The 17,590-nt window shown below is 44.3% G+C and overlaps 1 protein-coding gene across 1 annotated transcript in view; it reads right to left on the reverse strand.

The window, feature by feature from the left end:
* The window catches only part of FAM120B (family with sequence similarity 120 member B), an 84,433-nt gene that overhangs the window by 37,717 nt on the left and 29,126 nt on the right, over positions 1-17,590 (reverse strand). The window contains exons 5-6 of the mRNA XM_068551107.1: positions 10,819-10,991; positions 7,296-7,388 (exon numbers count right to left, since the gene is read on the reverse strand). Coding sequence (XP_068407208.1) covers positions 7,296-7,388; positions 10,819-10,991 — 266 coding nt within the window. The remainder of the gene's footprint in view (positions 1-7,295; positions 7,389-10,818; positions 10,992-17,590) is intronic.

Genomic DNA, 17,590 nt, shown 5'->3' on the forward strand with positions numbered 1-17,590 from the left:
TGAGAAAAGGAAGAACATGGTTCTGAAGTAGATCCTGCAACACTGGAAACGGGATCACACAGCACCTGTGTAATTGCCCCAAACAGGTAACCAGGAGTAACTACAGGTATTTATGTGTTATTAGCAAGTACAGGTAACCAGGAGTAACTACAGGTATTTATGTGTTATTAGCAAGTACAGGTAACCAGGGGTAACTACAGGTATTTATGTGTTATTAGCAAGTACAGGTAACCAGGAGTAACTACAGGTATTTGCAGAAGGAAAGAAGTCACCTTGGTAGTGAGCGCTGGGTCTTGGTGGGCATGGAAAGCTGGGGTCTGTGGAGGGCCTGCTTCATGGGGGCTGGACTGCAAGACAGGCACCAGGGCAGACAGAATCAGAGGGCCTGGAAGGCCAGCCTACTTGGAAAAGTGCAGATTCTGAGCGTCAAAATCTTTAATCTACCCTGGGGTATGAGTGGCCTGGAAAGGGGAGAACAGAAGCTAGAGACAGTTTCAAAGCCAGAGTGGTGAAGTCTTAATACCTGAATGTAGTAAGAAGCAGTAAGAAGTTGTAACATCTGCTTATGATTCAAGACAAAAACAGGAGAGGGACGAAAACCCAAATGTGAATAGCTCAGATTCTAAAGTTGGGCAGCTGTGAACACTGCCAGGCATGCACACATGGACCCCTCCTCTGACCCTGAGCGTCCGTGCCCACCAACCAGCTCTCAGGTTCACGCCGAGGGCTGCTGGCCAGCTGTCTGGGAAGGGCAGAGAGCATCTATCGCAACCACCTGGTTTTGTGGCTGTGATGTGAACGCGTCCACAGACAACGTGTGAGAGACTGAGCGTGGCTGCGTCGGGGGCGGGCGTGGGGCGGGGGGGGGGGGGGCGGCGGGCTGGGTTTGGCCCTCCCTCGCTCTCTCCTGCCCGAGTGCACACCCTGGGTGTCTGGTGGGGAAGAGATCGACCCTTCTGAACCGTTACGGGCCCGGAGGGCAGGCCAAGATCTCTCCCGACTCTCAAGGAGGCGTCCCACCTGCTCCGTTGCTGCCCTCACACCCACACGTCTTCACTTAACAAGGGCCCCCAGCCCCCTCCCAGGGGCGCAGCCATTCTCCCCGGGCTCCTCTCGCCCGGAGAACCTGTCTGAGCACTGCAGACGGACTCGGGGAGGAGCTGGGACCAGCCCTCACGGCCAGTTCCCTCAAGGGCTCGTCAGCCGCGTTCCCCACTGCCCACCTTGTGGTCTCTTCACAACGCTCGTGCTCACCCGGAGAGACCGCATCTTCTGGACCAAGTACCAGGACCTGTACTGTGATACAAAACACGTGAGACTGGGACTGCTGCCACCGCTGGGCACCGGGCCTTCTGGACTCTGGGTTCCAGGCACCCTGAGCCCTCTCGCTAACCTCTCTTCCCTCCCAAAGTCACTCAACAATATTCTGCCTGGGAAAAGCATTTGAAAGTCATAAGCATGCCAGAGAGAATAAAAATGAGGAAAATATGGAAACCAGGTTTCCTACCCATTTCTTTGCCATCTTGTTTATCTAATTTAATCTGTCTGGAGCACTCATCTCCTATGTTTACATATCAACTTTAAAAAGCCTACTAAAACTTTCAATAGATTCTATTTCTACTATTCACTCATTCATCCAATTTTGAGCTGCCTAATAATGAAAGCATTTTTCTAAATCTCTGAATGTACTTTTACACAGTCCTGTGTTTCTGTGGCTGTTTCAGTGATTTAATCAGCAAAGCATACTATTTTGATGTGCTGTAAGAATGTGATCTCAATACGTCCTCAAAGCACTTTGATTTTTGCCTATGGGACTTAAAGTGATTTAGAAAGTGAGGATTTATCAGCCAGGGCCATGTTACGTAGAGATCTCTCGACGAAGACTCTACACCTGCTTTTCACACACGCTGCGTTTGCTCCCCACTTGAGAGGTGCATGGCTGCTGGGGGGATGACGCGACGCTGGGGAACCCACGTGGAAAAGGAGCTGTGGCCTCTCGATGTGGCTCAGCCCAAGACGCAGGGCTCTGACAGAACTGCCTGTGGCCCCGAGCACTCAGCGCCAAGGCACAGCACTGCCTTCAATACGAAATGCGCTGAGCGCTGGACCTTCGCCCAGCACCCGACAGGAGGCAGAGAGGGCCCAGCCGTGGACCAGCCCCGATCGTCACGTGTCCGGTAAATCTTGAAACACCCTCACCGGGGCGATGAGATGCTATGCTCACAGCAGACCCCTTGCTAATGTGGTACAGCTCGAATTTCAGAACAGAAATTTCCTTTCCACTAACTCTTAGTTCTTTTCCTTTTAATTCCCCAATCAAAAATGACCAAGAGGGCTTCCCTGGTGGTGCAGTGGTTGAGAATCTGCCTGCCAATGCAAGGGACACGGGTTTGAGCCCTGGTCTGGGAAGATTCCACATGCTGCGGAGCAACTAGGCCCGTGAGCCACAACTACTGAGCCTGCACGCCTGGAGCCTGTGCTCCGCAACAACAGAGGCCGTGATAGTGAGAGGCCCGCGCACCGCGATGAAGAGTGGCCCCCGCTTGCTGCAACTAGAGAAAGCCCTCGCACAGAAACGAAGACCCAACACAGCCAAAAATAAATAAATAAATAAAAGTGAAATTCTTAAAAAAAAAAAAAAAAATGACCAAGAACTTTCCAAGGAGCCCTGGTAGTGCCAGGAAAGGTGCCAGCCTGTAAGCTAGGCTTCGGCGTGGCTCAGATAGGTCTCCCCGAGCGCCAGGGGTGGGAGAGGTGAGCCTGGGATGTTCCAGCAGTTGAGGGCCTCCCCCTGGAAGGAGATGGTTTATGGTTTTGTTGGTTTCAGGGACCCAATGCAGCGGAGAGGAACTGACAGGCAAAGAAAGCCCCAGTGTCTCTTTGGCTCATTCCAAAAGAAGAGAGTGAAAGCAAATTTAAACCACGGAGCACCCTGGGGCGGAGCAAAGAGGCTCTGAGAGCACGCAGTCTGGCTGGGACGCCAGGCCTGGGCTCCGCTTGGCTCAGTGACAGTAAGCTTCACAGAGGACTTTACACAACACTCTGGGCACGTGCCCAAGTCTGACAAAACCCTGGGGGTGAGCAAGGCAGCTACGTGCACCCCTTTTACATTCCTGGACAGGCACCCAGGGCGCCCAAGTTAGAGGTACTGCTCACAGGACACAGCAGGAGCCAGGGTTGCTGAGGCCCAGGGCTCCTCCCACCACCGCCCGATGGGCAGCAGCCAGGAAAGGACGGGGGCAAGTGACCACAGGAACACACACATCATGACACGTGACACCTTACCTGTGAGGACTCTCTGGCTGAGGCATCCCTGTCTTAAACGATACAGACAGAAGAATCTAAGAATCCACCCTCCCCCTTTCAAGTCGCTTACGGCGGGGGACTTCACGAGTTACTTATTCGCTATACAATTCAGAATATTACTTAACTGACTCTCCCTGCTAGCCATGCACCTGCATCTCTATCTATACGCATGCACGTGTGTTCACATGGGCTGTACAAACCAAGTACGAAAGGACCACGTGAGCAGACCCCGTCCTCTAGAGCTGTGGGCTGAACGCACACGTGGGCAGTTATGACGCTGACAGGAAAACTAGCAAGTACATATCCCGCATTCAGAGAGGACAGAGCAGCGACTGGAGACGGACTGACAGACGGACGGCCTGGCCCCACCGCGCTCTCAGCACCCAGGAGACCAGTGTCCTTGGTCACTGCCTTCCCTGCTTTTTACAAAGCCTGTCTTTTTTTTTTTTTTAATGCCAAGTAATACTGTTTTTCTTCTTTCTTTTTTTATATTACTGCAGATTAAGGGTTCCTGTATGCTTTGATTTCATATATAGCAGACTTCTATGTCTGTAAATGAACGTGTGTACAGTATATTTATAAAAAATGTGATATAATCTTTACAAATACAGTCTAATCACCTGGATTTTTAATAAACATGTAAATACGCATATCATCTAAAAGCTATACTTGGGCCGCTGGGGCAAGAAAAATAATGCTGGGTAAAAAACTAAGAGAGTATTTTAAAAATTCCCCATGAGCAACGGTGAGCAGGAAGGCCAGGCCCAGTGGCCATGTGGCCCCTTTGCTCCTGTAGAGACCGGGGTCTGGACCAGGGGCTCCTCAGAGTCAGAGCCGAGTCGAAACCTCTCAGCGGGTTAAACACTTCCCACGGTGGCTCTGGCGTCACGTGTGGAGAGCACATGCCAGCCGGTCACGGGACTCAGAGGAACTGGTGGGGAGTGACGGCCGCGCAGGCCCTCTGCGCTGGAAGCAGCCGGGACGGGGCGGCGCCTGGCGTGTCTGGACGCGGCAGTCCGAGCGCGGTGCTCCTGCAGGGCCCCTTCCCGAAGGCCTCCCTCCTCCTAGGAACGGGCATTTCTCACAAAAAAGGGCAGAGGCAAGAACAGAGGCTGGGTGTCAGGAGCCCTGATTCTACTTTGGCTCTACCAGTAACAGATGGGTGGGACCACACATCCGTGTTGACAAAGACCCCACAGCCCTGCGCCCTGACCTGGCAGCAAGCAGTGTGGAGTCCCCTTTATTCTACAAAAGAGGCAAGTTAGGTTCTGCTGTACATTCATGAGAACGTGTTCCAGGTCACAGAGCTCGCCAGGGACATGGCCCCAGATCGCTCTGCTGCCCACAAGGCCTCAAGTTTCCCCACCTGAACAACAAAACAGGATCCAGCATGACCTCCAGCTTCCTTTCTCCCCCTGCCTGGCTGTTTGGTTTTCTTAGGAGGGAAGAGGATAGCAGGTGAGGGCCCAGCTCTGGTGCGAGTGGCCAAGCAGCTGCTGAGGGGACGGGCAGGCTGATGGCAGCAAGAGAGGAGACCAGAAGGAAGGCCGTGTGGCTGCGGCTACAGCCTTGTATTAAGAATTAGTACTAATACCTCAACATTAACTCTTTAAAATTTTATTTTGCAAACAGAGGAACAGCTAACAGCTATTCATACTCAAGAGTAAAAGGTTGAAAGCATTTCCTCTAAGGTCAGGAACAAGGCTGCTTTTATTCAACACAGTCCTGGAAGTCTTAGAGCAATTAGGCAGAAAAAGAAATACAAGGCATCCAGACCAGAAAGGAAGAAGTCAAGCTGTCACCATTTGTGATATAATACCACATGATATTATATGTAGAAAACGCTAAAGACCCCACCAAAAAACCGTTACAACTAATTGAATTCAGTGAGGTTGCAGGATACAAAATCAACACATAGAAATCTGTTGCATTTCTATACAGTAATAGCAAACTATCAGAAAGAGAAATTGAGAAAACAATCCCATTTACAATTGCATCAAAAAGAATATAATACCTAGGAATAAATTTAACCAAGGACGTGAAAGGCCTGTACAATAAAAACTATAACACACTAACGAAAGAAATTAAAGATAACACAAATGGAAAGATATACCATGCTCATGGATTGGAAGAATGAATATTGTTAAAATGACCATACTACCCAAGGCAATCTAGATTCCATGCAATCCAATCAAAATATCAATGGCATTTTTCACAGAAATAGGACAATCCTAAAATTTGTATGGAACAAAAGACCCCAAATAGCCAAAGCCATCTTGAGAAAGAAGAACAAAGCTGGAGGCATAACAATCCCTGACTTCAGACTGTATCTCAAAGCTACAGTAAACAAAAGTTAGTACTGGCACAAAAACAGACACAAAGATCAAGAGAACGGAATAGAGAGCCCAGAAAAAAATCCATACGTAAGTGGTCAACAAAGGAGCCAAGGATATACCATAGGGAAAGGACAGTCTCTACAAGTGATATTGGGAAAACTGGACAGTAACATACAAAACAATGAAACTGTATCTACACCATACACAAAGATCAACTCAAAATGGATTAACGACTTGAACATAAGAGCAGAAACAATAAAACTCCTAGAAAAAAACATAGGCAGTAAGCTCCTTGACATCAGTCTTGGCAATGACTTTTTTGGATTTGACACCCAAAGCACAGGCAGCAAAGCCAAAAATAAACAAGTGAGAATACAGCAAACTAAAATGTTTCTGCAGATTAAAAGATATAAACTACTATGTATAAAATAAATAAGCTACACAGATATATTGTACAACACAGGGAATAAAGTCAATATTTTATAATAACTATAAAAACTATAAATGGAGTATAACCTTTAAAATTGTGAATCATTGTGTTGTATACCTGTAACATATACTATTGTACATCAACTATACCTCAATTAAAAAAAAAAAAAAGAAAAGAAAAGAAGGGAAAAAAAAAAGGAAAAAAAGCTTCTGCACAGCAAAGGAAACCATGAACAAAATGAAAAGGTAACCTACTGAATGGGAGAAATTATTTGCAACTCATATATCTGACAAGGGGTTAATATTCAAAATATATAAATAACTCATACAACTCAACAGCAAAAAAACAAAACAATCTGATTAAAAAATGGGCAGAAGATCTGAATAGACATTTTTCCAAAGAACACATACAGATGGCCAACAGGGATATGAAAAGGTGCTCAACATCACTAATCATCAGGGAAATGCAAATCAAAACCACAATGAGGTATCACCTCATAACTGTTAGAATGGCCATCATCAAAAAGACAAGAAATAACAAATGTTGGAGAGGGTGTGGAGAAAAGGGAACCTTTATGCACCGTTGGCGGGAATGTAAACTGGTGCAGCCACTCTGAAAAACAGCATGGAGGCTCTTAAAAATTAAAAACAGAACTACTATATGATCCAGCAATTCCACTTCTGGGTATTTATCAGAAAAAAATAAAAATACTATCTCGAGGAGATTTGCACCCCTATGTTCACTACAGCACTATTTACAACAGCCAAGACAAGCAAACAACGTAAGTGTCCACCGATGAGTGCAATGGATGAAGAAACTGTTATACACACACACATACATACACACACACAATGGAATATTATTCAGCCGTAAAAAAGAATGAAATCTCGTCATTTGTGACAACGTAGATTGAGGGCATGACACTAAGTGAAATAAATCAGAGGAAGACAAATGACATATGATTTCACTTCTATGTGGAATCTTAAAACAAAACAAAACAAAAACAAACTGACAGACATAGAGAACAGATTGGTGGTTGCCAGAGGTGGGGTAGGAGGTGGGCCAAATGGGTCAAGGGGTTCAGAAGGTAAAAATTTCCAGTTACAAAATACATAAGTCATGGGGAACGTTCCTGTAAAACACCAACCAAATGTAAAGAAGGCTGGCAAGTGTGCCACCCCTTTGGTCAGCTGGGCCATCCTCAGAGGTGTGACAGTCAGTACCTGCAAGTCTGCAAGCTCCATGGTGGTCTTTCCTTCGAGGCACAGGGCCTGCGCAATGAAGGCGTGCAGATCCTCCAGACAGAGGGTGTCCACCTGCGTGGGAGAGAGTGCCAGCGTCAGCCCCAGGAAAACCAGCTCTGACCAAATACAGGCATGGGACACATGCATGTGCACATACACACGTACACACGTACACACACACACACACTGGCAGCAGAAGAGACGTCAGTGGAGGTGAGCAGGGTCTTTTCTCCCACCACCCACAGTCCCTGGTGTGAAAATCTCCACGACACCCAGGGCCAAGCTGGACAGGGGAGCCTGTTACTCACTAGCAAGGCAGAACGCTCCAGAACGCCTGGGGAAAGCCTGAGCTATGACCAAGTCTAAGTTTTGGAGCAACACAGGTCATCAAGTTTTGACACAAATTTCCGGAACTGACAATTCAGGGGTTTGCAGACGGAGAGCACCCACAGCTGGCCTGAGCCAGAGTGGTCAGAGCTGGGATAAACACCCACCCTTGCCAGCCCCAGACGTCAACTGTGCCCTCAGATCCCAGTTTAAAGGAAACCAGCGTACCCCAGATGTGAGTCCCCTCCCATCCTTTGTGGAATCAAAGAGTCTAACCAAAGTGTGAGTGAGAAGCAAGGAGAGACAGAGACATGGAGAAAGCGATGGACCATGGAAAGGAGGAGGGGATGGAGTTCAAAGACGGCGCCAGGCCCGGCCATCGGCAACACCTCTGCACCCTCCTCACAGGGTCACGAGGCTCAGCCACCAAATGCCACACTGGTCCCGTCACTATCCATTTCCATGTTTACTCCAAAATAGTTGTTGCCTTTGTATAAATGACAGCTGTAATTATTTCAGGGAAAAACCAAGAAATCTACAAATGTGCAGCACTCGTGACCAAGAAAAAAGATCCCAATCCACAGAAGCAAGACCAAGCAGAAAGTATTTCTTTTTAAACCCATAAACCCTCACCTCTCTCTGCTTAGACAGGTTTGTTGGCATACAGTTAGTTCTACTTCTTGCCATTAGCAACTTTTGCATAAGGCTGATTTTAAAAGACACAACCTATGAGAAAGGAATAACTCTTTCATGTCATATTTTTTTCAGTTAACCTATTTCATACTCTGCCACCACCTTTGTAATTAACAAATCTATAACATATCAGAGGAGGCAAGAGTCTTAGTAATACCAATTTTTTAGAATTTCGCATAAAGGATATTATTATTATAAAGTATTTGCCCCAGTATGGATTATAAAAAATATGTAAACTTTCTATGATGCAAACTTACACTTCCAGAAAAGCTTCTCAGATAAGCCTCTGATAAAAAATGCTGCTCACTTGGAGGTATGACTCCAAATGAACAAAAGAGAGGGTTTCGTTTCTCTACATGTTCTGTACACTGAACAGTATGTAGTTATCCCATATGGCACATCAAAACATCTAATTTAAGCTTAACTATATAAAAGTACAGTATTTTTTAAAAATTACCTTTTTAGTCTTATTAATCCTGAGAGAACAGTTAACCCCGTGAATAATAACACAGTACAGTACCTTTTGATCTGAGGGACAACGCTGATGCGTCGATTTGTTTTCTAGTTTTAAAAAGTTCCAATTTGAATGTGTCCTTGCAAGTCAAACCAACACTGAGTCTATCTCATGCTGACTTACACTAAAGAGATCTTCACTGAAAAGGTAGTTACTGGTAGAAAGAAGGTAAAAGTAGAAGTTTTCCTCCTGATGCTTGTCTTGCTTCAGGTTTATATAAATATGTGAGATGTAAAGTGACTGTTCTGTGATTTGGGATTTTTTTCCTGCTGCAAGTGGATTTTCATAACTAACAATCACTTGCACAGCTGACAAGAAAGCAGAGCTGTGTCGGGTGACTGTGAATGGGTTCAAGGACCTATCTCTACTGCTGGAAAAAATAATGCAAAACATAGTCCTAGGAGTGCTAACACATGGCATCACTATCCGTATGTTCACATGGAGTATTGAGAAGAAAACCACTGATCTTTCTGGAGGAGAAAACTCAGCTATCGGTCATCTACCACTTCCCAATTCCCTCTATGGGTCCACCTCAGCCACCTGTAGATTCATAAACAATGGACAGAAAATATTAACTGATAATACATGCATGTACATTTAGTAAAAATATAAAAAGAAATATATTTTTACATTTAAATACTAAATAATCCTGCCATCATTTATTGATTTACACTTTGCTGAGTCTGGTGCAAATAAAGGAAAGTTCTACTCAAAACTAAAGTTGATACTGGTGCGTGTGAAACCAATAAAGAAGCAATAAAATCTCTAAGGGTGATTTAACTATATATACCACGTTTGTACAAAATGCAAAATACAGGACTAGCTATAAAATGGCAGAGGACTTTTAGAAAGGAAAAATCAGTATATGATTCCCCTGAAATGTAATTCTACCATAAGTTTCTTAAAGACAATCAATGATTCCTAAAGTGCATTCAGGTTTGAAAAACAGAAACATAATTTTCTATTCCAGACAAATGAAAACTTGATGGTTATGGCAAAGCAGACGCAGACCTATCACCTATGGAGACCAGAGGAGGGGACAGCTGCTGGGGATCAGGAAAGCTGGTGAGAAGGTCTAAATGGCTGAAGAAACAGACACTTGATGGCAAAGGACTTTTACAAACAGTTCAGCTGGGGAAGGGAAGGGGAGATGGAAGGTACTTAAGCCCTTCTTTTGTTGAGGTGTCCCAACGTTATCATGCACATGGAAACTAATAAAAGGCGAATGTTTTCAGTGGCCCTTGTAAGCTCCCTGCATAAACTAACGAACCGCACGAACGAGGACCTGGCGGCGCCTCCCCGCGCGTGGCTGTGGCCTTCTCCACCCCGCGCGTGGCCCAGCTCCGCGGGTGGGGGTAGCTGACAGTGACAACCACCCTGGTGGGCTTTTCTCTGGGCACCTGTGCAGGACACTTCTCACCTTCTACAGCATGCCTGGCCAGTAGCCTCAGGAAGAAGGTGTGACCCCGTTCGCAGGTTGAAAAGCGAACATTTGTTAGATGACTTAGGAAAGTTGAAGTAGTCTCCCCAGAAGCACAGAGCTACCAAGGAAGAGCTGTGACTCTAGCCAGGTCAGCCGGACTGCAGCGCTGGACCTTCTCACCATTACATGAAACCCCACCAACAGGAACCACCACCCACGTAGGGACACGGGAACAGTCCAGAGCCCAAAAAGCTCGGCAAGCGTGAGCAAAGTGCAACAGGGTTCCTGCACGGGTCAGACGCCTCAATCCTCTATCACACTTAGGTGCAGGGCCCACCTCTAAGTCTGGCAGCAGACGGGGCTTCGCAAGTGCACGCCCGCACAGAACCCTCACTGGAGTCCGAGCATTTCGAAGGACTGGAGTTTATGGCACAGACACTGGGCGGAGATGGTGCAGGGGACCAGCCCACGGCTACATCCCAGAGCACCACCCCCCACGAAAGGCAAGGGGTGACAGCAGCGGCTTCGACAGGAAAGGAGGTTACCTGCACAAAGAGGTAGATCAGGAGGCAGCACAACGCTTGAAAGGGGCTCTCGACCACCTGCAGCTCTTCTCGCGAGAAGGAAAGGTCAAAACAGGCCAGGAGTGTGTCCAAGCGCTGGGCCTGTAGTCCTGCCTCTTGGCCCAGCCACAGGAGCTTCAAACTAGGCGTTCCCCCTAGTTAGAGGAAAGTCCATTTACCGTGATTCTTTGCACTAGCAGGTTATAACACGCGTCTGCAGAAATACAATAAAGGAATAAAGGGCACTAACCTCTTCCCTTCCCAGTATCCGTGGGCTTTAAAGTGTAAAGCAACTGGAAATAAACGTGAACAGAACTTCCTGGTTTTAACAAGCGGAAACCCTAAGAGGTCAGCATATACGTATTTCACTGAAACCAGTCTTCTTTTTTCAAATGGCTACGTTGTGGGGGAAGCGGGCTTTCTCCTACCTGCGCTGCGCGCTGTGCTGTCTTAGGGCGTGAGGCACAGCACAGCTGCGATGGGGTGCTTGGCGGAAACACCACCGATCTGCTGTTAGTTTGCTGTTATTTCCCCAGACTAGTGGTTTTCAAACTTCAGTGTGCAAAAGAACCAGCTGCCAAAACTGTACAAAATACATTTCCTGGGGTCTGTATGCAGAAATTCTGCTTTGCTAGGTAAGGTACCTGGGAGTCTGCACTGAACAAACTAGAGACTGGGATAAGCAGGGCATCTGTGAGCCCCATGCTTTGGAAAGCCCATCCCTAGAACTACGAAACAGAAATTCCTAACATATTAATATTCTACTAAATTTGTGTTTTATTCCTACATTTCATATATATGTTTAAATTATTAAAATCAAAGAAAAGAAAAACTTCTCACTCATCTACCCAAGTCACCATCAATGGCAGCACGAGTCTGGAGGAAGACACGGCAGCCCTGCTCCTTCTGCCCAGAGGCGCCAGGCCTGGGCTGGGCCAGGTCCTGCCAAGAGCAGCAGCTGTGACTTCCTGTAGGTCCCGTGGCTGTAAGGCATCCTCAAGTGCAAGGACGGCTGGACCTAACCATCCCACAGCTTCACTAAGAAAACAAAACTCACTAACCAAATGGTATCAGAATTAAGTGACTCAAAAAAGGAAGTTCTTCCCCTTTTCTGTTTATGCTTCTCACAATGTCATTCAATATTCTCAGGTGTGTATTTCCCACCATCAGAAGTGAAACAGCCCAGCAAAAGTCACTTGCATTTCTGATATGGCTGAAGTGTTCCCTCCTCCCCGAAATACTTTTTCATTATTTATTAAATCATCTTTTCCCTTGGAAGAAAGAAAATGAAGGTAATTGGCAAAAAAAAAAACAAAAAACAACAGCACTCGTTTTTAAGATATATTATTCCAAGAGAATCACAGGGTCAGCTATTACTTCTTAGAAACACGCTTTTCTGGAAAACAATCATCTTGCAGGGGTCTGCAAGTAGCAGCCTGTGGGCAAAATCCAGCTCATTGTCTGTTTTTGTACAACCCATAAACTATTAGTGACTTTCACATTTTTAAATAGCTGAAAATAGCAAAGTAAAAATATTTCACAATATGAGAAAATTGTATAACTCTGCCAGAAAAGATCAAGGGTAGCCCTTACACTTTACCCAGAGCTCCATGGGCAGCTGAGATGTTCCAAAGAACAATCCAGAGATCTAAGCAGGTGATCTGGTCTGTAGGTCACCAACTACAATACACTGCCCCTGAAACACATCTGCTTCAAAAACCAAATTATGTCACTTGGCAAAGGTTTTTGCGTGAATCCACGGACAGACAAGAAAGTCTCAAGGCTTTTCGGAGCAACCGAGCCCTGAAGGGCCGCGCAGAGGGACAAGGAAAGTGGTCATTTCTGTGAACGACAACTTGGAAGACTGTCTGAGATGCCTGGGAGGACCCACCCCAGGGGGTAGGCTGCTGGATGCCTCACTAGTAACAAAGCAACAGTCCCGTGTGTGCTTTTACTAAATGCACGAGTGAATGAATACACTCCTACACTCTAAGCCGTGGCATTTCTGTGTGCTTTCTATATGGAAATAATATAATCGTTGGGTTTTAGAGTTATCCTACGATTATTTTCCTTGCATATTCCTAGGGTAAGAAACCATAAAACTGTCTGGTTTGTGTGCACTCTGAGAACAAGAGAGGTGACACTTTCAGAAATTAACCTGCATACACTGTGTGTCTCAAATTTACTTCTGAAGGTTTTAATTCATAAGTCTGATTTAAATTAATATTTATTTAGCATTCTGTTTGAAAGAGCACCCCTGGCCAAAAAAAGACAAAATAAAAAACGCTGACTACTCACATGCAAACTGAATCTTTATTCTGGTTGGATAAACTTCAGTAGCCTATTTACAATAAGCAAAAAAATTCATTCAGATATAAATGGACTAGAATGAGTTGACATCTCAATGTATTAAACTCTAAACTTCCATGGATGAGCTAATTTCATGTTTTCAAAATAACAGTGTTATATACTGCTTCTACCTAACACATTCAAAATATAGTGAATTAGGTATAAAAAGCAGTCAGTGCAAAATTCAACCACTGGCTTGTGACTCATACGTGTATTTGTAACATTTAGTTGACAAAGCTTACAATTATCTTTACAAATGGAAGAAACACACGACTGAGGTTTTAAATCCATTTATTCTAATCCACAACATCAGGGAGGTGGCTTCAGAGGCTGGGGCCCTGACAGCATCTCCTCACGAGGAGCACATTCTCTCACCCACAGAGCAGGTTGGTGACCCCCAGTTACCACCCACAGAAACCGCCAAGATTTGACAACACTTTTTTCACCTGTATTAACAAGTGTCAAGATGGAAACCTTCAACAGTACATGTAAGAGGAGCTGAAACAAGAAAACTTCACTACAGTTGTTCAGCAAATGATGGAAGGAGTCAAATATAGCCCTTTCTTGTCATAAAATATACCACTCCACCTCACTTCATTTTATAAAATAGTCTTCTAAGATGATCTGCAAGATTCTAGTGAGTCAAACATCTTTATATAGCCAAGAAATACTAAGTTTACTCACTGATTCTTGAACAACACTTTAAAAAATCATTCTATTGGGTTGGCCAAAAAGTGCCCTCAGTTTTTAAGTAAAAATAAAAGACACATTGCTCGTTTTCACCAAGAACTTTATTGAACAATGTATTCACCCTTTTGTTCCACTACCTTCTGCCATCTTTCAGGTAACTTCATAATTCCATCTTCCCAAAACTTTTTATCTTTTTGAGCAAAGAACTGTTCCAGGTGCCTTTTACAGTCTTCCAGGGAATGGAAATTTTTTCCATTAACAGAATTTTGTAAAGACCAAAATAAATGGAAATCCAAAGGTGCAATGTCTGGTGAATACAGCGGATGAATCAGAACTTCCCAGCCAAGCTGTAACAGTTTTTGCCTGGTCATCAAAGAAACATGTGGTCTTGCATCATCCTGATGAAAGATTATGCACTTTCTGTTGACTAATTCTGGATGCTTTTCATCGAGTGCTGCTTTCAGTTGGTTTAATTGGGAGCAGCACTTGTTGGAATTAATCGTTTGGTCTTCCGGAAGAAGCTCATAATAGAGAACTCCCTTCCAGTCCCACCATATACACAACATCACCTTCTTTGGATGAAGACCGGCCTTTGGTGTGGTTGGTGGCGGTTCATTTCCCTTGCCCCACGATCTCTTCCGTTCCACATTATTGTACAGTAACTACTTTTCATCACCTGTCACAATTTGTTTTTTGTTTTCATTACATTTCAGTAGAGAATTACATGTGGAAATACAGTCAAGAAGGTTTTTTTCGCTTAACTTATGTGGAACCCAAACATCCGCATAACCAAGCTGGTGCAAATGATTTTCAACTCCTGAGTTGGATATTTTGAGTATGTCGGCTATCTCCTGCATGGAGTAACGGTGATTGTTCTCAATTAACGTCTCGATTTGATCGCTATCAACTTCAACTGGTCTACGCGAGCGCGGAGCATCAGCCAGCGAGAAATCTCCAGCATGAAACTTCGCAGACCACTTTTGACACATTCGATCAGTCACAGCACCTTTTCCATACACTACACAAGTCTTTTTTTGCATTTCGGTTACATTTTTACCTTTCTTGAAATAATAAAGCAAAATATGCCAAAAATGTTGTTTTTTTTCTTCCATCTTCAATGTTAAAATGGCTACACAAAAATTCACCAATTTTGGTTAAGTCTTTTATTAAATGCGCATTGATATGACAGCTGTCACATACAATCTAACAAAATTGTTTTGAGTGAAGTTGAAGACAACTAAGTGCTACTAGAGCCACCTTATGGAAAAAACGAACTTTTGGCCACCCCAACAGACAGACAAATTACCAATTAGATACATGCCATCAGCTTTCCTAGGTTTGTCAAATAAGGATATGCTTATTATGACTAAAAAATGGCTCTGTGAAGAAAAAAAAATCATCTACACTTTGTCTAAAGAAGAATCTCCAGTTCTAGAGATAGAAAGCTATTTCAAATGCTTGCCTGTTACGCGGTCCAAGACTCACACCACAAAATGCAGAACATTCGTAAGTGAGGTGTGTTCAGAATGAACAAACACACATGGACGCAAGGATCCTGTAAGGGTCGTCTGGGGAAAGGAAGCTAAATTTCAAGGTACACCCTTCTTGTGTTACCAGGAACATCATCTTTCATGACATATTGTAAGATAAGTGGAATGTAATATCTATACAATTATAAACATAATATAGCTAGTACATCCGGATGTGTGTATATGTACACACACATAAAGATGGGGATGCGGATGGAGTATATGCATGTAAATGAGCTCCCTGAATAAAATATACCAGTAATGAAATTTATTTTTCTGCTCCCTGGCTGGTCATTTATAATTCTTTCCCTTTTTAATTCTTACCTAATTTTTAGGTAATCTTTATAATTTTTCTGCTCCCCTTCTGTCTCCTTTCCACTTTGTTAAAAAACATCTGATTTATTTTTTATTTCCACCATTTAAGAAAGCAAGTGTTAAATCATGTGTGCTGTTAGAGGAAAAAGTCTTTTTTTCTACATTGGCCACTACATTGGGAGACTCACTGAAAATGTTAACATTCATGATATCAGCCTAACTGAACCATCTCAGGAGAACAAGAAGGATCAGACATGGTCTCCCAAAGCAACAGCTCTAGCAGTGCCGCTGGCCTTGCTGGAAAGGACGGCTTTAATCAGGCAGCAAGGACACCTTGCACCTGTGCACAAGGGGCCTGCCAAGGTGAGGCTCAAGCAGCAGGAGTCCACTGTTTTTAATCCCACATTGTCAGGGTGGTGGAAAATACCTGAGACAGGAATTGGATAGTCCATTTTCCAATTTAGTCTAAAACCACTTGCCATTTTTTCCTCATGGATATAGAAAGTTATTTATATATAAAAATCTTGTCATCTTGTATCATTATTAACATAAGCATGAACAGAGTCATTCATCTAAACCACCTGCAACAAAAGTTCAAGATCCCATTTCCAGTTTCCTAGTGATGGCAGACGTGCCGTCCCGGGTTCCTTCTGGAAGCAGAGTCCCAACTGCAGTCTGGGTGTGCCACACGCACAAACCTGTGGTTCACAAGACCCAGAAGCAGTCTCTCTGATAAATGAATGACTTCTAGAGCTTATTAACACCTTATATGGAGTGGTCTCTAAAATTAACTCATAATCATGAATAACCAAATATTCTCCATAATTCAAATGAGGAAAAGAACTATCGTAATCACCTTCCACATTATTTTTGGAAAGATCCTATAAAATGAAAATTACACATATAACAGAACACTTCTGGGAAACGATTTTGGCTCTCCTTTCAAAATACTTCTTGCTGTAAAACCAAATGTCAATTCATCTTAATTTGTTTTTGTGATCAGCACCTTTTTAGGTTCGAGTATATCACTCACCAACTGAGAGAGTAAGGAAATATTCCTTCAACTTCTCTCCCTACACAATTCCACCTATAAGAAAAATGTTTTGCAGTGCTCAAATCCTTATTTGGTAAATTATAGGCTTGAGTGATGGAAAACAATAGTGACTTGAGAGAATTTAATACATACAAAAACGGAATATAAAAGTTTTAGAAAAGTATTTGTTCTCTGAAACAGTAACGAGGGCCACTAAAATAAACCCTAAACCCCCTCTTCTTCAGCTGTCTGTATGTAAAACACTATCTCCTACAAACATGCTTCACCTTTTTCAGATACTAAGAACTCACAGGAAGGAAGGGTTTACTTCAACTAATTTTTAGGAGAACTTTGTTTTTTCCTCCCCTCCCATTTCGTGTTTTAAGATACCTCCCTTGAAAAAACTTTTTTTCCAGTTAAAATAGCTTTTCTTCGCCTCCCCTCCCCAGTTCCTCAAGCCCACCTCCAGTGGTGGGAACAAGACGAGAACTGATTCAAGCAGAGTAGCAAGAGCCCAGCCTTGTTAGTTGGGTGGGTTTCACTGAGTGGCAGCCAGGCATCAGGCACTGGGGCCCGGCCCACGACGACCTTTCTTTCTCCCCCTGGCACGGACCCTGAGCAGCGGAGGGGAGCGAGACAGGACGATTTGGCAGGCGGGCCCCGGGGAAACCGGTATAATGCCCTTTCCTCAGTTGTTTTAGAACTTTATTAGATACACTGCTCTGGGACCCATGGTAGAAATGAAAATTAGTACGTGTACAGTTCTGGAAAAGTATGTTTCCACAGAGATCAGTATTGGACTTGCATCACATGGTGAACAAATCAGTGATTTATTTCA

The sequence above is a fragment of the Eschrichtius robustus genome, chromosome 9 (assembly GCF_028021215.1).
Source record: "Eschrichtius robustus isolate mEscRob2 chromosome 9, mEscRob2.pri, whole genome shotgun sequence".
NCBI classification, from domain to species: Eukaryota; Metazoa; Chordata; class Mammalia; order Artiodactyla; family Eschrichtiidae; genus Eschrichtius; species Eschrichtius robustus.